Source organism: Panicum virgatum, chromosome 3K (assembly GCF_016808335.1).
Source record: "Panicum virgatum strain AP13 chromosome 3K, P.virgatum_v5, whole genome shotgun sequence".
NCBI classification, from domain to species: domain Eukaryota; kingdom Viridiplantae; phylum Streptophyta; class Magnoliopsida; order Poales; family Poaceae; genus Panicum; species Panicum virgatum.
The window spans coordinates 4,618,195-4,637,873 of record NC_053138.1 but is presented as its reverse complement, the minus strand read 5'-3'; the positions used below and the strand labels follow the sequence as shown (position 1 = coordinate 4,637,873).

The 19,679-nt window shown below is 44.8% G+C and overlaps 2 protein-coding genes across 3 annotated transcripts; one reads left to right on the top strand and one right to left on the bottom strand.

Moving 5' to 3' along the window:
• The first annotated feature begins 10,484 nt into the window (after window positions 1–10,484).
• Window positions 10,485–11,678, top strand: LOC120696955 (protein AUXIN-REGULATED GENE INVOLVED IN ORGAN SIZE-like). The gene is made up of 2 exons (XM_039980028.1): window positions 10,485–10,877; window positions 11,005–11,678. The coding sequence occupies exon 2, from the start codon at window positions 11,147–11,149 to the stop codon at window positions 11,498–11,500; it is 354 nt and encodes a 117-aa protein (XP_039835962.1). The 5' UTR covers window positions 10,485–10,877; window positions 11,005–11,146; the 3' UTR covers window positions 11,501–11,678.
• A 1,392-nt stretch (window positions 11,679–13,070) lies between these two features.
• LOC120696954 (leucine-rich repeat receptor protein kinase HPCA1-like) lies at window positions 13,071–18,681 on the bottom strand. 2 transcript variants are annotated; one of them, XM_039980026.1, is made up of 17 exons: window positions 18,290–18,681; window positions 18,088–18,208; window positions 17,894–17,965; window positions 17,636–17,710; window positions 17,464–17,535; window positions 16,997–17,158; window positions 16,842–16,916; window positions 16,688–16,759; window positions 16,525–16,599; window positions 16,353–16,421; window positions 16,197–16,271; window positions 16,042–16,113; window positions 15,565–15,702; window positions 14,979–15,469; window positions 14,695–14,859; window positions 14,005–14,600; window positions 13,071–13,809 (listed from the first exon to the last, which is right to left on the bottom strand). In XM_039980026.1, exons 1-17 carry the CDS (start codon window positions 18,372–18,374, stop codon window positions 13,339–13,341), a joined length of 2,886 nt encoding a protein of 961 aa, XP_039835960.1. In that variant the 5' UTR covers window positions 18,375–18,681; the 3' UTR covers window positions 13,071–13,338. The 2 variants fall into 2 exon arrangements, with proteins under 2 accessions (XP_039835960.1, XP_039835961.1); XM_039980027.1 differs by lacking the exons at window positions 18,088–18,208; window positions 18,290–18,681 and having other exon boundaries at window positions 17,632–17,710.
• Between the last annotated feature and the right edge of the window lie 998 nt (window positions 18,682–19,679).

Below are 19,679 nucleotides of genomic sequence, written 5' to 3'. Positions count from 1 at the left end.
CATCACTAAAATTTCAGAAATCAAGAAAAAAGAGAGAGGGAGGGAGAGAGGCGAAGCCCTGCCGGATTTTCGAGCCGGTGACTACAGGTAACCAAAATTCTTCTACGCTTTACAAATAGATTATGTTGTAATTATTTTTGTTAAAACAATAGATTAGCAATCAATTTAGTATCATGATTGTGTGTCCAGATATGTCGAGCAACCTTCGTTTTCAAGTTCATTATGGTGACTACTATATTTCTCATGATTCGTATGGAGTATATATATATCAGCTTTTGAATGAAGAGAGTGCGGAATAGATAAATCATTAGAGAGGAGTTTTGGTTCCATACGCAAATGGCTTCACGAGATATTCAATGTGAATCCAAAGACTCATTTCCTAACTGTTCAGACAGTGACAAATTGGGGAACTGAAGGCGATTTCTGGGAGTTGATGCTTATAGCAAACACCGAAGAATGGCGGACTTACATGCAAGCAGCTCTTGACTGTGGGTGGCCTCTTACAATGCTAATTCAGATTCACCAGAAGGCAGTCCATTTCTGTGAAGGATCAACAAGTACATCATCTCATATGAACCAAACAGTGGAACAAGAAAATGAAGATCAGAACATGCATATCACAGAACCTGAGCCTCAAGGTATAGCTGATCAGGTAGGAGAAAAAGAAGATTAGAACGTGCATGTCATTCAACCTGAGCCGCAAGGTTTAGCTGATGAGGGGGAGCGGATACCTGGAATAGTGAAAGCTGTACAGAATGAAGACCAAGAGGCTCGAATGATGGAAGAATGTGGGGGACTCATCAGACGATGAGGACTACCCGTTGCTAGGTAAATGGGGAGACAAGGTTTTTGGAAATCCAGTGATATAGGATATTAGGAGTAATGAGTACGAATACAGAGAGAATGAGGTTGTGTAGGGGGCAAAGTATCCTAGCATTGAAGCTGTGAAAGATGCTGTGAAGCTTTAGGCTATATCGTTGAGGAAGGAATTCAGAGTTGTGAAGTCTAGCAGCAAAGAATATGAGGTGAAGTGTGTCAATGGCGATTGTACATGGCGATTACATGCCTACAAGGGCAAGTACAAGACACACTGGGAGTGTTCAATTGTTACACCACATACATGTAGATTAACTGCTGTTGCGCAAACTCACTGTAACATCACATCCACTTTCGTGGCCAAGAAGATGTATGGGGTGATTCTGGACAAAATTGATTATGAGCCAAACTTGATAATTAGGAACATCGACGACCGTTTTCAATACAAAATCAGCTATGCAAAGGCTTGGCGGGCAAAACAAAAGGTGTTTGAGATGAGATTCGGCACATATGAGGCATCATATGATACCCTGCCTCACATGCTGTCAGCAATTGTGCAGAGAAATCCTGGAAGCGCGGCTGATACCTACATTGTACCGAGTTTAGATGGGGGGCCTGGGTTTCTGCTTCGTGCTTTCTTCTGCCTTGGTGCATGTGTGAGGGAATTTATGTATTGTCTTCCTGTTCTATGTATTGACGGCACATTCTTGACAGGAAGATATAAGGGGACAATACAGACAGCGATTGGAGTTGATTGCAATAAGCAGGTGGTTCCCATCGCCTTTGCTTTTGTTGAGAATGAGAACACAGAGAGCTGGTACTGGTTCCTTGAACGTGTGAAGATTCACGTTGTTGCTGGAAGGCCTAATGTTTGCCTCATCAGTGACAGACATGCTGGTCTTCTAGCAGCAATAAGGCAACTACATGAAGAAAGTCGAGGACAGCCTCCTCTATGGCCAGATGTTGTGAGTAGGTGGTGCATAAGGCATATTGGTGCAAACTTTTATGAGCACTTCAAGAATAAGGAACTTATGAATTTGTTCAAGAGATTGTGCACTCAGAATCAGCAGCGGAAGTTTGATGTATTGTGGCAGGTGCTAGATAACATGTGCGCCGAGCTGCTAAAGGAACATGCCTCAACCTCCAGCCGGAGACGTTCCGGCGGCGGACCTTTCACACAGTGGATTAAGGATGCACCTAAGGAGAAGTGGTCAATTCTATACGACACTGGTGGTCGTCGATATGGGATCGAGACAACCAACCACGCAGAGTGTTACTGTCACAGAACAGTCCAAATAATACCGATCAAGTGCACTAATTAACCATTTAACTTAATCCTCTGATACTGCACTTCACCAGTACACCCAGACTGCCTGCTATAACCAGGATCGATTACACCGGAACTCTCGCCAAAAGACAAGCACAGGTGATTACAAGCAACAAAAGTTTTCAAAATTAACTTACAACCAGAGTTAAACAAAAGTCTCCAAATTAATTTACAATAAAGTTTTACAAGCCAGGGTTACATATTGTATACAGAGTTCAAACGCAGCGGAAAATACGATCAGTTTGAAAAACTTCAAAATACAATACGGTAGATAACGTCGATGACAAAGAAGAGCTTCACATCTTGCCCACTGATGTGAGGCTCACTTGCCTGCACTTCACGGAGAAGGCAGGGCCCATTCGACCGTCCAACCTGGAGGAAGAGGCTGACCAATCCGGGACGCACAGATTTCCTCGAAGTCTTCCGGAAAACAGCCTGCTCAGAAGGGTTACAACCAAACCCTGAGTACTCTAATACTCAGCAAGGCTTACCCGACTATTGGTATATACTTAGCCGACTCCTAAATATGCAAGGCTTTTGGCTCTGGAGTTCTTTTGCTGAAAAGCTACTAATACTGAATCCTTACTTTTAATATTTTAGCTCCAATTGTGCTGATAACTAGAAACTAGGTTTGCCTAGTTCTCTAGAGCATACATGGTTAAACATATTATCTTTTCAAGAACATCAACATAAATCCATCTTTTCTCTTTCTGTCCTTTCAATCCTTACTACGATGCGACGCATTGACCAAGGCTCTCATATCCGCGAGTCACGGCGAATCGATCCGATTTAACCTTGGAAGGTGGACCTAACTCACACGACACGTGAAAACCACGTCGGGCCACACATGTCAACTGTTCCCATAATTACCCCGAAGTCTGAATCAAGCCCGCAAACACCCGGATGATGAGCCCCGCACGTGCGAACACCCGGTGAACCCGTGGGCCACTTCACCATCCGTCAACCCTACCCAGCACGGCAGGTCGAGACTCAGATTCCGACGCAATTTAGGTAATTAGCTTACCGGTTTCGACTACCTCCTACTTCCGGCATGTGGTTAGTACTATTCAATCCTCAATCAAAGGGCCAACAACGGAACGGTCCTCAATCAACACAGGCGGAGACTCAACTTTCTTTTAATCAACAACCATGTCCAACTTTCCCTCCGCCCGGTCTCCAATTCCCTTCTCATTGCATTATTTCTCATAACCCTGCCTGAAGTAACAACCCTATATCTCGCGGGTGACAGGAAATCACCCGTCTTCTACCGTGTTTACTTAAGCATAGCGGTGCTAGCGATAACTGCACTAGTAAGACACTGGGTATTCAAGATTATGCATCTATGGTTCCAATCAATTCCTTGAACGTAAATACACAATACTTTTAATATAACATGGAGTAATTAAAATAAGGGATATGCTCCGGGGCTTGCCTTGCAAGTCAGTAGGGTTAGTGGCTTCTTCGGGTGCTTGATCAATGACTTCTCCTGGCTGCGGTTCTCCTGCAGAAGGCTCCTGGACCGGCTCGGCAATCAGCTCGTAGGCGACTTCGGTTTCCACGTCTATACGATTAAAATATGCCATGCATGAGACTCAAGAAATGATGCAAGGCAATGCAGTAAACATACAAGAATGCATGGATAAAATGGATAACAACAGCCCCAACTATGGTTCAAAAGGGATGGTTCAGTGCTGAGATAAATTCCTGGTTCAAATGTCTTTTAGCCTGAAGTGTTTCCTATCAAGCAAAAGTTACTAACACGCTTCGAAGGATTAAATACAACCCTAGAACAACATGGATCAAATTAACCAGGGCCTTGCTTTGTTGCAAAAACACATGCATGCATGAAAGAATTAATTACAACAATTATAAAAGAAAAGAGCCTAGCTAGGAACAAATTAAAAGCAAAGACTTGACTTGCAGATATGATCTAGCAACAAGAATTTATCAGAAAACATGATTTTGATAAAGCATGCCACATAAATTCTCCAACATTTATTGCTTACCCAAAACATTTATTTTAACTCTAGCAAGTTAAACTAAACATAAATAGATTTACCCAAAAGTGCATAGCACCAGCACATGAAATTTTTACAGTAGATTACACATACAAAGATTAGGCTACTGCATAAATTTCTTGATTTTTATAACAACGAAACAACAGGAATAAATTAATTAAGATTAAACACAAGGCAATTTATAGCACAAATACAACTGATGTAGCACCAGCAAGGATAATTTTACTCTGAAGTTTGGAATTTAGCTAAGCCAACAAAATTGAGTTTGCATTTTAGCATTTTTCTACAGTTTTCTACGATTTTTGGAAGATTTCAGCTAAAATAAACAATAAAGAAACATTAAAGGGGGGCTGACAGCCGGGCCCCACATGGCAGTGGGCGCCGGCCCAGCTCCCAGCCCTCCCCTGCTTCAGCTCGTGCACGCGCGCGCGGCGGCAGCGTAGGGGCGCTCGCGGCGGCGCGGCGGTCCGGCCCGGCCGTGGCCAGCCGGCGGCAGAGGCAGGGCGCGCCCGCGGCCAGGGGCCCAGGCGACCCCGGGGCGCGCGGCGGCACCGCGCAGAGGTGGCCCGCGGCGGTGGCCATGGCGCCCGCGGCGGCGTTCCGCCGGCGGCGGCGCTAGAAAGGGTGGGGAAAGGGTCCAGGGAGGATAAAAGGAGCCTCGGGGAAGCTCACCATGCGGCCGAATCGGACGAAGGGAGACCAGGGAGGGGAGCTCGACGGGAGGGACCGAGGCTTGCGGTGGACGGCGATGGCGGACGGCGGCGGTGGCCCGATTCCGGCCAGGGAACGGCTCAATCGAGGTCGGAGCGGGGCTGTGGAGGTGCGGGGTGAGGTGGAGCGGCTCGAGGTACGAAGGACGGCGGCGTGGCGGCGGAGGATGGCCGGCGCAGATGGTGACAGGGCTAGGGTTCGCTCGGCTCCGCTCGATTGCTCTGCGCTAACGCGATGGAGAGACGAACAGGGAAGCGAAATCGAACTTGGCGATCGACTCGGCAGCGGGGGTGCTTAAGCGGCGATGTGCTCGCCGGCGTGACGCGTGGCGACGCCGACGTCGAGATCGGCGGGGCACTGGAGGCACAGTTGACCGAAATTTAGTGATTTTTAGCCGACTTTGACCGTCCAAAGCTCCAAATTTTATTTTGGAACATGAAATTTGGCCAAAATATAAGTTGTAGAGGATGATAAGATCTACAACTTTTATTTTGGGCGAAAGTTGATTCGAGACTCGAATCAAGGAGAAAAACGCGGTCGAACATAGCTAAACGATGTTTACCGCGCGAACTCGATTAATGCTAATGACAAGATTAAACTCCTAATTAGCGAATCTAAGCTCATGATTAGCGCTCAGTAACACTGGGGTGTTACAGTTACAATATGGTAATGCGTCATGTTCGTGGATTTTCTCTTGTTGGCATAGTTGAGTTCATCATGTACGGATGCACAAGGTACTTCAGAGAGCGGTACCAGGCAGCTGCTGTCTTACTTAATGATTCAGGAGTAATTTTTTGTAATAGGGTCACTAACTACATGAAAGAAATGATTGAAAAGGCTTAATATCACAGAGTGGTCTCCATGGGCACAAAGGATCAAAGGTTTGAGGTTTCATGCAAGGACAGGACAGGGCAGGGTGTCCGCAGACAAAGGGTCGTTCAGGATTGCTTGATAACGCCGGAAGGCAAGGTTTTTTGCAGATGCAAGAAGCCACAACTTCTTCACTTACCATGCTCCCATGTCATTGTGGCATGTTCAGAATCTGGGTTGGATCCTGGGGTTTTTGTTTCACAATATTACAGAAAAGAAACCGCTGTGCACACTTGGGGTCATGAGATATATGGCATAGGCAGTCTGGGATCATTCACTACACCAAATATCTCTCTAATGTACATTCACAATCCAGATGCTAGGAGAGGGGTAGGTCGACGGCAGACACTTCGTATCCGTAACGGAATGGATGAGTCTGAGGCAGGAAAGAAGAAAAAACGATGCAACCTGTGTGGAGTAGATGGTCACACTTACAAGAAGTGCCCTAAAATGCAAGAAGATAATGCTGGTGCTGAGGTTGGACCTTCTGGAAATCCCACCGATGGATTGCCTCCGGATTTTGGAGCCCGTCGCGTCTAGATTTCGTTATGTGTGCATATGTATTTGAACCAGATGTATGGATATGTATTCCAACCTGTATGTGATAATTACATTTCGTTATGTATGGATATGTATTTGCACCAGATTGTAGCATGTAATATTACGAAAGTATTTGTGTAGTAAGATTTCTTGGTTGCAGTTCTAAATGTGTAGGTTGGTTCAATTAGATTGCTCACTGAATGTAGTGTACTGAAAATAGAAGGGTAGTTACGAATCATAAATTTTCGGTTTGCAATATAGTTTTGTAAACAATACTACGATTACAAAGCAAAGGCCTAAGACGTTCGTACTACTAGGTACTTGAACAATGAAAAGCATGGCATGTGCAACACGATAACCTCGTGTTGTGAGTAAATCTAACATGCCTTAGGAAATGTAAACTGCCGGGATTACATGGTGGTGCTTTACTGAGTGCACCGGGGATATTTTCACTTCCTAATAGCTTTAGACCCTGCTTCCATAGCACGGCGGGCCCTCTCTCGCTTCCTCTCCCTATCAGCTTCACGTTCCTCTGGCTTCTGACGTTCTACTTCTGCAATCCTCTTCTGAATCTCTTCCTGGTTTTTCTTGCGCTTCTCCTCCATCTGTTCTTCATGCAGCATTCGTTGCCATCTTTGTGCAGCCCACCTTGCTTGACGCTCCACGTGGTCCTTATCCTGCTGAGATTGCTCGGTGTCTAACCACTGCACGAAATCACATAGAGGCGGTGGAGTCTTTCCCCAAATTATGTTAGAAGTCATTACTAGATCTGAAAGTGACAAACTCTGATAGTGTTTTGTAGTACCTTTGCTCGGTCCTTGCCGTAATGCTTGGGCGGGTCGTACTCGTAATTCTCACACATGAAAAACCTCTTGCCAAAGTCGTCCCCCAAAACCCTTGATTTCATTAGTTTGCACAAGGATCCGCAAAAACACATAGGCACCTGGACTTCTTGGGGGACTGTTTCCGTCACCTTACTCCATGGAATGTAGGTGGATCCTGAGGATGCCATGATGCTGAGCCCTGGCAATCACAAGTGAGCAATCAGATTGCTAATATACTATTTCAACGCTAATCATTATCAGTAACTACACTTAAATGTAACACTAATCACTCCTAATAATAATTAAACTGATTGCTAAACTACTGTTTCAGAAATATACTTTCTGCAATTTTCTAACATTTTCTAAAAAATTTTAATATTATCTTCCAATTTTTAAGACTTTCTAATACTTCTCTAACAATTTTCTAGTACTTTCTAATACTTAATCTAACACTAAATGTACTGTATCAATGCTAATCATTACAAGTAACTGCACCTAAATGTACCACTAATCACTTCTAACAATAATTAAATTGATTGCTAATCTACTGTTTCAACAAAAATAATTACAACATAATCTATTTGTAAAACGTAGAAGAATTTTGGTTACTTGCAGTCGCCGGCTCGAAAATCCGGCAGGGCTTCGCCGCTCTCCCTCCCTCCCTTTTTTTCTTGATTTCTGGAATTTTAGTGATGCAAATGACGGGTGGGGGGACCAGCCAACTCTTATGTAAGGGTGGGAGAGCCGGTTGACCAGCAGCCGGGCGGCCAGGACCGGCCGCCCGGCTGCCGGGCGATCGGCCCTTCAGGGACTGGAACACAATTTTTTTACGAAATTTTTTACAGATAAATCCCTGCCGCCCGGCAGCGGGGCGACCGGGTGCCGGCCGCCCGGCAGCTGGGCGGCCGGGGTATATTTCTGTAAATTTCGAAAATAAAAATATATTTTTGTAAAAAACGAAAATGAAAAATATAAAAACCGCACGATGGCTGACTGCTGACGTCTTTACTCCATTTAACTGTACGGCCTTTGACCTGCAGGTAGCTTAGATACAGGCAATCTAGCAGGTGCCCGACTTGGATACAGGGAATCTAGCCAGGCGTTGACGAGCTTAGTTTATGAAACACAGGCACAGTTATACTATGGAACAGTAGCACGCGGTATAATCGAGCATATACAGCTCATCCTTGTGAAGGTCAACGGCTAAGAAAAGGGACAGAAATCCCGCATGTAACGATAAACCTTGCATATGAAATTTGTCCATACTACTGTTTGTCCATGTATGTGATCAGGGTTGAAAATGGTCGGGATAAATCTCGTTCCGTTCTGCTCCGGTTTCTACATTTCAGGATACACAAGGAACTAATGTCTAAATCAGACCGTCGCCTATATCGTCTAAGGGCGAGTTGCAAAATATAACTAGTAGTATTATAGTGCACATTTCAGGAGGAAAAAAAGACGAAACCAATTGCTTGACGCATTTAACCCTTCATTCAATGTACGCTGTCTTTTGTAAGAAAAAGGTAACCAAATGCATGCACACAAAATCAAAACAAGTGCATCGAATTGTTTCCTCCTAGACAATGCAGCACAACAAGTGCGTTGAACTTATGGAAACATAGGTAGGAAACAAAGAATCCAACAAGAAAAAATCGATGAACTTGTGCTTTTCGAGAAAAGTGTTTGCTTCACATCTCTCTCCTTGATTATTACCCCAAGTCTTCCTGTCTCTACAGTTAACTTCAACGTTCGTTTTTTTCAATTTCGGAAATTATTTTGTTTCAAGTCGGAAAATTTGGAATTTGGGTTTCATTAACTATGAATCTTTTTGTAAAATTAGTTGTGAAATTAACGTTCATTAAAGTCAATGACGAGTTGACACATAGAAAAGTACACCCATAATCACATATACAGTCACTTGAAGCCAACACCTACAGTGCGTCCAGATCGAGGTTTAACCTCCACGTACTGCTGGCCCTGTGCGGGAGTGATGAGCTATCGACCACGTGGACCAACAGTGGGCCCACTTTGTCAGCCAGCCCACTGAATAAAACCCATGGACAACAATGAAGGTGTGGCAAAGGGAGAGGAACCTTGAGCACCTAGCGTAGCAATCCTGCCTACTGCCTCCCTCCCCTTTTCGTTTTCCAAAAGTAGTTTGGAAGAATATCTCCAATCTTGGACACTCAAACGGATGAAAAGAATTGTCAGCATTGCTAGAATTCCAGTGTGATGGCCAGCCTAGCTATCTATGCTAGAATTCTTGGTGAGCTCCGCTGCTTATGTTGCAAATCTGGAAGAAAATTATATGCGAACATGACCCATTTTGTTAGGTGGGCTCACTTTTATGGTTTCTAGATATTTCCTAGCATTTTATTTGAGGCCAAGTTCATCTTTTCTTTTAAACTAGGCGTATAGCCTACACATTTGCGCGGCTAGTATTGAAAATTAAAAAAATTGCATGTCATTGTGTCTTTACTTAAAAGTTATACTATTTTTTTACCATACATCATCCTGTTCATTATCATTAATTATGTCTTATCGTTGATTAAAACAATTCAACTATGATCTACCTATAATAATAATTTGATTTGTTGAGCTTTAATAATATTATGCAGATAATTGTTCTTATTTTCATTTTATTTTGATTGATTGTTGTTAGCTTTAGTTTTTATTAATAATATATTTTTTAACTGATACAAATGATATTTTATATTTAATTTTTCATAATGGCATTGGTGGGTGATTTTTAATTAAGCACAGGGATATTTTAGGCTAATTTTTATTGTAATGGCAGTAGTGGGTAATTTTTATTTTTCTATTTTTCTCCGATTAATGTAGGAATTTCTAGACCTTAAGAGCGAACGTGGAGGCTCTATTTATTGGCCAAATAATAAGATAATAGATAATAAAGGACAAAAAAATCAAGCCATTTCTTATAAAAAATCAGGCATTTTTCTTTATCCTAGGTTTGTTTCCTCCCACCACATTGTAGCAAGTCTCGTACTCTCGTTGGATTTCTAAAGATTTTGGTATCAGATTATTGTAGATAAGTCCTCGCAAAAAAGGGATTAATTATCGAACTATGCCCTAAGTTATCATACAATGGAGGGTGATTATATTTAAGATGGTAGTAGGCAATAATATAACCACAGTAAAGCCACACAAACCTGCATAAAGAACATTCATTTAAGCTATTGCCATCTTGTGGTTAAGGACGAGCATCATGGAAGTTTTTAGACTATGGGCGGGCAAACCAAACCGAGATGTGGATTACAAGTTAGAGTAGGAAAAGGCCGCCGCTGGCCCCCACCGTGGCTTCCACTTGGTTCCTGCAGTGCAGAGATGCAGCTCACCTGGCCTCGCTCCAAGGTTTGGTTTTCAAAACCAAAACCGGCGTCCCGAGTCCACAGATAGAAACGCCGGCTTCACATCGCCGATCGATTCCCGCGCCCCCACCCCACGTCGCCGAAAAGCTTGTCTCGCTCATCCGCACAATTAAGCCACCGCTCGCTGGTTTGTTAGTTGTTCTTGCACAACTCTCTGTCTGTCTCTGCTGCCGTCCTTCCTGGTCAAATTTATCCGTCCCCTCCGTCCTCGGCTGGCGCCTTTTCGAAATTCCGGCGGGCTGCCGTCCTCCGCTTGCGTTCTTGCCCAGTTGCCCGTCCAGGTCCAGGGCGGTGGTATTAATCCCGAGATCCAGTCGTCCCTCGCTTGGGAAATCAAGAAAGGGGAGGAGGCGGCAGCGGCAGAAGAGGCTCAAGAGCAGAGGTACAGATTCACCTTTCCTTCATGTGTAGTCTTTTAATTTTCTATATATGCTACCAGTTGTGTTCATCCTAAGACCTGATTGTGTCGAGTAGTTCTTGATTCCTTCTTCCTTTTGCATGTTGAGCAGATATTGTTGCTGCGAACATCAGAGCACTAGGAAATCCTTTTGAGAAGATTGGCATCTGGCAACCTTCAGAAAACCAAGCTCAGATTTATCTCAGTCCTGACAACGAACTCGTCTGCTCACTGAGCGCGCATTACATATTTACATGCTGGTTGCGGCGTCGCTCATGGCGACGGAGACGACGGACCATCTCGCCAGAGGCCAGCAGCCGGCGAGGCGGCAGCAGGGAGGGAGGCCCGCCGTCGGCGTCGCCGCGGCAGCCAAGCAGGGGCAGCGACAGAACGTGCCGACGCCGGCGGCGGGCGCGCTTAGCGCGGAGGCGTTGCTGGTGCTGGCGTGCGTGGCCGTGTCGCTCATCGTGCTGCCGCTGGTCCTGCCGCCGCTGCCGCCCCCGCCGCCGCTGCTGCTGCTGGTGCCCGTGTGCCTGCTCCTGCTCCTCGCCGCGCTGGCCACCTTCGTGCCGTCGGATGTCAGGACCATGGCATCCTCCTACTTGTAGTTGTATACTTGTATTGTAAGAAAAAAAAACTGCAATTCTTTTTGTTCCGGCCTTTTTTTGGGTCTTTCTGTGTATGGCGTAAAATGAGTTAGGTAAATGGAAATTTTCTTTTCTTTTTTCTGAAATGGGAAATGAGGTCGAGCAAGAATGCCACACTTGTGGGGGCCTTTCTGCGTTCTATCTGATATACATTGGCAGAACCAAATTATGTGTCGCTGGTTACGTTTGTGCTATAAGGCGGCGCATGAACGTGATCACTGGATTATGTTTGACTCAAAAATTGATATTATTTTTTCACAAAAAATTGATATTATTTTTTCCTCAAGTTATGTAAAAATATACTGCAAAAATATTGGAATTTTCTTTGTTCTTAGTATTTCTCTTTGGACCGTTTCAAACTTTGCAGTTTCTCCTGAAGTCCTGATAGCTTTGGGAAGTGAAGTATTTCCTATCAAATTCTCTGTAAGCCCATGTCTTCCAAATAATCTAATTGGAATGGGTGCATGTTACAAACATTTTAAAGGTCACCTTTTGTAAACCTGAAAAAAAGCAGGGAGAAGATCCATCTAATTTCTGGTAACCAAAAGCCAAAAGCACAAAAAGAATGTAAATTCATGTTCAGAGAACAATTCAATAAACTCGTTGAAAACCAGGTGCATTGATTTTAGTAGTCTTTTCCGCTCACCATCTCCTCCCAAGAAGCTCTTGGGCGAGGTTGCCAGCAAGTCTCATTGGCCAAACCTCACTGCCGGCTAGTTCTACCAAGTGGAAGCGAAAGGATAGATTCTCAACCGCCTGATTTGATTGATAAGTGGCGTAGATCGGCCTGATGCATTCTGCATCAGTTTCAGATAAATGTAAGCTGTCAGTTTCTTATTGGGTAGAAACAAGAAAAAGGATGCTCGGATTAAGAGGGGTTGCTTATGAATTCTTACGTATTTGGTTCCAAAGATTTCAATTTCAAATACATGTATATAGATACAGGTTTTCATAGGGATATGCTTCCTCTCCCTATATATGAAAAGCTGAAAACAGTGACCTCACTGTTGTTTTTCCTGAAAGCAACTTCAGCTTGGATCAACTTGGGACCCTTTTCCTTTTTTTTGGAAGGATCACCTAGGTCACGTCAGACATATTCAAGTTAACAATGATTGTAAAGTATCAGAGGGTACTTTCAGGTACTTTTCCCTTAGAATATTTTTCTGGCCGTTGATCTATGGAAAATTAAATTAAATTAATATTTGGTAATACTTTTTTGGGTACTTGGTCCCACATTTTTGTATCACCAGGTACTTTAGTCTGCTACTTCCATGTACTTCCTACCTTGACTACCGTACGATTCTATCGGATGGACGGCTCCCAATTTTTTCAACCATTGTAAAAGTTTTATATAATTAATACGGAAGAGCAACACAAATTCATTGGAAGTTCTGATATCGCGATCTTGCTGTAATTCTTTGTTCTTTTTGGGATCTTCACCGGCGATTCTGCTCATGAGCAATAGATAAACAGGTACATGCAACAAGGCACGGCGTAAACCATGGACCGCAGTGCGGTTCTTCAGAGTTGGTTAAATTCAGAACTCAACAGGCATGACAGTTTGCAGAACTTGCTAACTTCTGTTCATTTCTTTCTGTATAACAAACCTGAAATTGCTACAAGTTAACACCCTCCTAAGCAAACAGTCAGTTCTTAATCCAAAGGCACACGTATCTTAACCAAATTTTACACAGCATTGTACTGTAGTAGCTAATAAGTACCCTGTAGATCGATCATTTCAGCAGCTATGCGTGTTGATGCGTCTCAGTTATATTCCCATGCTGTATTCTCGGGGCGCTTCACTTGGGCTCCACCCTCGTCGACGGCATCCCGCCGACGCTGTAGTCGAAGGGGCTGTCGCCGCCGTAGGGGTGGCGCGGCGTCCGGCTGGCGTAGCTCATGGACTCGGACGCCGAATCGGTCCCCGGGGCGCCTGCCATCTTCACCATCCGCTCGATCTCGCCGACCGCCTCGCCCATGGACGGGCGGTCGGCGCCGGCCTCCTCGACGCAGCGCAGCGCCAGGTCGACGTACTGCTCGAGGCCGGCGAGCGCCGACGGCGCCGCGCCCAGCGCCGGGTCCAGAAGCTCGTGCAAGCCATACAGGTCCTTGCTCCGGTCCAGCGCCGCCTTCACCTCCCTGACGATGTACCGGCCGCGCTCCAGCGGCTTCCTCGCCGTCGCCACCTCCAGCATCAGCACGCCGAAGCTGTACACGTCGCTCTTCTCCGTCAGCTGCTGCGTCATGTAGTACTCAGGATCCAGGTAGCCCTGCATAGTTGCATTGACAATAATTAATGTTGATGACACGTGTCAGCTTGCAGTGATCCAACATTGTTATTAGTAGTTGTCAGTCATCAACGTTGTTACTGCTGGTACGAAAAAAGGTACATGGAAGTCGATAGAGAATTACTAATAAGGTATAATAAGTAGAGAGAAAGTAGTAGAGTTTATTTAGGTAATGACCATTGTGCCCTTGACTTGGGTGGTGACCTGGCCCCTGCCATCCTCGCCGAGGGGCTTTGAGAGGCCGAAGTCGGAGACCTTGGCGTTGAGGCGCTCGTCGAGGAGGACGTTGCTGGACTTGATGTCGCGGTGCACGATGGCCGGGTCGGCGAGCTCGTGCAGGTAGGCGACGCCCTTGGCGGCGCCGAGCACCACCCGGAGCCGCCGCCGCCAGTCGAGCCGCACACCGGACTTGCCGGTGAGGCTCTCCTTGAGCGTGCCATTGGGGACGTACTCGTAGACGAGGATCTGCTCGTCCTGGTCCAGGCAGAAGCCCACCAGGCTGACCACGTTCTTGTGGTGCACGCGGGAGAGGAGCTCGATCTCCGTCCTGAACTCCAGGCTCCCCTGCAGGGACCCCTGCTGGGACCTCTTCACCGCCACCAGCTGCCCGCTCGGCAGCGTCCCTCTGTACACCTTCCCGTATCCGCCGTTCCCGATGTCGTTCGCCTCCGAGAAGTTGTTGGTGATCTTCCTCAGCTCCTCGAAGCTGAACGGGCGCGCGCCACGGAGCTGGGGGACAGTGCTGGCACTGGTGCTCTTCATGTCCCAGGAGACTGCACGCACAGGGCTGCCACGGTCAGCAACCACCAATACTGAAACTCTGAAATAAAGAGATCAAAGACATGCATGGTGGCATTCAGTACTGACCATAAGATTGGCTCCTATCTTCAGTCCCCTTGGGTGTTCTCTTCCTTCTGGCGATGAAGACAGCAATGGCAACGACTGCTACGGCAAGAACCGCACCGCCAGCCGACGCTCCAATTATAAGCGGTAAGCGGTTCGTCTTCTTCGATTGCGATGGTACTGCCAGGTCTAGACACGTGAAAAACGTTGAGCTTCTTCTGGGTGTAACGACCAAAACAGGAGGTGCTAGTGCTACACTATCTGAATTCCGAAGTGTATTTTCTGAATGAACTGATGAATGACCTTACCATTGGCAAAACTGTACTGCTGCCCAATGAAATAGTACGGGCCGAACGTGCCGGGCGGTTTGTATGTCTGGTTGCTCAGCATAAACCCAATATCAGAAATGTCCTGCTCACTGAACTGAACCTTGCCACTTGGGAACAGCTCAAGGCTCATCTGCAGGTTGTTGTTCGAGTCGAAGAATGGGTCATGGATGGCGATCGAGTCCACCGGCACGTTTAGTTTCTCGAACTTGGTTTTCATGTCCTGCTCCAGCGTGACAAAGTTCGTGGGACTGGTCAAGTCAGAGAACGACGGCGATCTGAAGAACAGGGTGCCCCTGTATGGCACGGCACAGATGCAGGTTGGGCTCAGGAGCTGGTTTGAGAGGCATGGGGTTGGCAACGCCGAACAGTTCCTGGCAGTAGAGTACGGCGCCGCCGTCGGGTTAGATTGTCCTGGTTCCACGCAGTATTTCTCATTGCTACCCGGCACGCAGATCGGATTTCCGACAAGTCTGTGGTGTCAAGAGAGAGAGTGGACGAGTCAACAGTGAACAAGATCAGAGCACACACACACTATAAGCTGTAAGACAGAGAAGTGTGTTCTCACATGAGTGCCTTGCTGTACTGTGATGCCCCAACAGTGATAGATGAGATCTCGTTGTCCCGAAGATCGATTAGTTGGAGCTGAGTACTGAAATCCGACCCAATAGTTAGCGTGCCGTTGAAATGGTTGCCCCGGAGCCTCCTGCGGTATTCGGGAAGCATCATTGAACTGAACATGGATTGTTTGAACATATCTGATCTGTTTGTACATTCTTGTCTTGATCAGCTATTGAGTAGCTGTTGACTTCACTGTGCTGTAAATTGTAACCCTATCTAATTAACTGTTACATTTTGTTAAGAGTAAGAGTATATGTTAGGATCTAGAAGGATTAGGAAGCTTTGGTTGGACAGGATCTGTCAAAGATTGATTTTCAATCTCTCCGATATGATCCCATCACTATCAGTCTCAATGCATATAAATCACAGTATTTTCGCCTCTACACATTCTTCTAGACTTGATGGTACTGATACAATCACTTACAGTGTCTGAACAGCAGGAAGGCTGAAGAGAGCTTGTGGTAGCTGGCCGCTAATTTTCAGATTTTCAAGGAATCTGCATTCAATGGAAGTTCAGAAAAAAAAAGTGTGCTGCAAATGAGATAGCGTTAGAGGTAGGAGGAGAGCAGAAAGGCTTACAATGAGGTCAAAGACGGCAACGTAGTGAACCAGGAAGGAACATCAGATGCATTGAAGCTGTTGTTGCTCATATCCCTACAACAAGGTTCCAACAAATTCAGAAGTTGGATACCCATGTCTTGAATTCAGAAAGGAAAATGTTGGCTTATCACTTACACAAAGCTGAGTGCACTCATTCCTGTAAGATCTGGTAGTGGACCAGTCAACTTGCTGTTTTCTAGGTGGCTAATATGAAAAAACAAAAGGAATAATACTGTAGTAAGCTTCCTAGTATTGTAGAACTAATACTGACAAAGAGCATGCACACACAAGTACAGAACACACTCACAGTTCTGCAAGCTTGGTGAGGTTGTTGATGTTGCTAGGAACTGTCCCACTCAGCTGGGGGTTGTTGTCGAAACGCCTGTGCCGATATAACTTCACGATCAGAAGCAGTATACATTTTCTCTTCTCAGCTGGGAACGATATTATAGATGATATACTGTACTTACAGAACTTCTAGTGTGCTAAGAAGTCCTAATGTTGGGGGAATGCTTCCAGAGAAGTTGTTGTTGTCAAGAAGCCTTGAAACATGAAACAAACCAACCATTGTCTGAGCTTCAAAATAAAATTAAGTTATGAGTTGAGAATTTAGATTATTCTTACAGATGTATCAACTTCATATGCGAGGAGAAAATCTGGCTCGGTATGGGGCCCGACAGCTGGTTGATCCCGAAGTGGCTGCGATAAAATGGTCATCAAACTACAACGTTTCAAAAATCTCCATATATTAACGAATATAATTTGGGTAATGCACTTACAAGTGTTTTGTATTTGTTAGATTATCCAACCCAGGATTTGTACCGTCGAATATGGGAAGTTCTCCAGTGAGCTTATTGTCGGCCAGATCAAACCAGTATAACTTTGAGAGGTTGCCTAGTGATGCCGGGATGGAGCCAGAGAACTTATTGGAGTTCAGTGATCTGCAGGCATAGAGTTCGATGAATACTACTTTATCTTTATTTTTTTGAACTGAAAACTACTTTATCTTTATCATAATGGTGGTGAACAATCATGTTCTACTGAAGCCTAGTCTAGCGGTTGTAACGATCATTTGTTGCCCAGGCAATGTAAACGATCATTTGTTGCTCCACGTTGTACTTCCGAGTTCCGAACTATTTTTCTTCTTAATATATACAATGATGCGCATCCCTCCTGCGTATTCGGGAAAAAATGTTCTACTGAAGCCAAGCGAAAGGTTGGAAAGTATGAGTTCTGAGCTCCTTACAGGAATATAAGTTTTGACAACTGTCCTAATTCTTTTGGTATTTCACCAGAGAAGCTGCAACCAACAAGAATTCTGCAGAGAAATGAGAGGTAGAATAAGTCCAAGATGAATCTATGCACAACAATTCTGAAGGTAATGAGCCAACTGAATTCATCGAAGTTTGACTACCCACAAGTTTTGGAGGTTACTCAAGGATGCAATGGTTGCTGGTAGAGGACCACCCAAGTCCTTGTTGTAGGATAAGTCCCTGAATCAAACAGGAACAGTTACTTCATTTGCTTGCATACCATATCGAATTCACGCTATATGCATCATTAGGCATGACTCAAAAATCTTTAACTAAACTTTGGTGAAATCGGAAATTCAGTTTCTTTTAAAACTAAAATGATGTTAAAAATTAAAAAAAATTCTGATTGAGTAAATCACGTACAAGTATACGAGTTCCGACAAAGACTGGATGTCGCCTGAAAGGGATCCTGACAGTCCAAAACTTGATAGTCTTCTGCAAAACATCCAGCCAAGAAGAACAACAACATATGAACGCTCACTATTCATCTCATCTATTTAGGTAAACTAGAAGAAACAGAAACTATGAGCTTATTTTTCTGCGACGCTGATACTTACATAGAAGTGACTCGGTTCCCTGTGCAAAGTATCCCGATCCACTTGTCTCTGCACGGGTCATTGCCATTCCAGTTTGATGGCTTATTTTTCCAGTTATCAGCAATTGCGGTGAGGGCAGAAGCTGCACAGGTGGACAAGAAGAGCATAGAATGAGCAAATTAGCATTGAAATCACAAACAATGGAGGAAGAACAGAAACATACAGTCTCGCGAATCCGTATCGGCCAAGATTGTAGAAGTCTGCACAAGAACACTGAACAAGAAGACGAGCCATGGAGAAAACCCCATGCTTGGACAGTTTCTTGAGATGGCCCTGGAATGCTCTTAGTCGCTCATCTTCTGCAAGGTGAGAAGCTCTGGTTGTATTGCAGTAGGTCATATTGGTTGGCATGTAATGTAGGTAGGAACGCACATATTCATTCGGAACGGGTCAAGATGTTGGTAGATATTCATACTTCATCTCCTATGAATTAAAATGAACCTGTAACCTCAGCTCATCCACTAAGTGACAAGCATACAGAAAATTGGGGAAGACCAGTTGGAGTCAATGGCGTGCCACTTGCATTAGGAAAATGACAGGATCTGCGTTATATTAGCCATCACTGTAGTGGTTGGGTGCCAGGTCGTGGTTGCTCAGCGCTGCAAGCCTGCAAGATTAGTCTCATCTCAGCAAGTAAGTCACTACCGGAGACCACGAGTTCGCCGTGTGCCCGAGGCACACGGCGAAGAACCGTAAGCACACGGCGAAGACTTCGCCGACGGTGGCCGACGGCGAAGATTCTGGCACACGGCAAAATACCGTTTTCCGGTAGTGAGTTAAGAACGAAATAGTGGAATATTTGGATGTTTTAGCTGTACCGTATTTAGTTATTATCTTGTGTTTTTCTTTGGCGAAGAACATTTCAATTGTTTGTCTCTGTAACATGACTACATGAGTTCAACCGATCATAGAACAGCTCATACATCAACCGCCTGATGTGTTCCAGAAAATAGTTGCAACTCCTAGTTGGTTGATACATAGAAGGGCTTCGCTAGAATTATTTAATGCTGACAGCGGAACATAAGTTGGCTCGGCCTTAGCTGCATCATTTGATCCACCAATCATGAGCGGAATTAAGTTCCTGGAAGCACTTCCGGATCCTTGTATTTGACATGATCGCAAGCATCAATTTCTGAACAGATAGTTATGCTTTTGGAACCATTTTTTCCCTATCAAACAGGGAATAACTTGAACATCGTGACAATCCATGCAAATCAATGTGCGTATTAATTATCATCTTTTTTGTTAGACTCAGTCTATGGCAAGTTTTCCATGTCCCCATGTTCAGATTTCTTCCATGCTGTCCAATGAAACACAACCTCATTCTATTCCATCAAGTGCGTGTGTGCAACTTTTTTTTTCTCGAACACGCAAGAGAGATGTGCGTCATTGTGTTAATAAAAAGAAAGCGGTGCTTGTGCGCCTTGTACTTAAAAAAGATGCTATTAGTTTCATATTCCTGTTCTCACATCAGAATGGTAAATGACAGCTAAATTAAGCATATATATATTAGCATTTTTTACGTGATCGACTGAAGTCAATACGCAGAATTT

Coding starts and splice junctions, on each gene's coding strand:
- LOC120696954 (XM_039980026.1), bottom strand. CDS start 18,374: ATGGGGTTTTCTCCATGGCTCGTCTTCTTGTTCAGTGTTCTTGTGCAG. Junction 16,760..16,841: donor CATATGAAGTTGATACATCT/GTAAGAATAATC, acceptor TCATGTTTCAAG/GCTTCTTGACAACAACAACT. Junction 16,272..16,352: donor ATGAGTGCACTCAGCTTTGT/GTAAGTGATAAG, acceptor ACCTTGTTGTAG/GGATATGAGCAACAACAGCT.
- LOC120696955 (XM_039980028.1), top strand. CDS start 11,147: ATGCTGGTTGCGGCGTCGCTCATGGCGACGGAGACGACGGACCATCTC.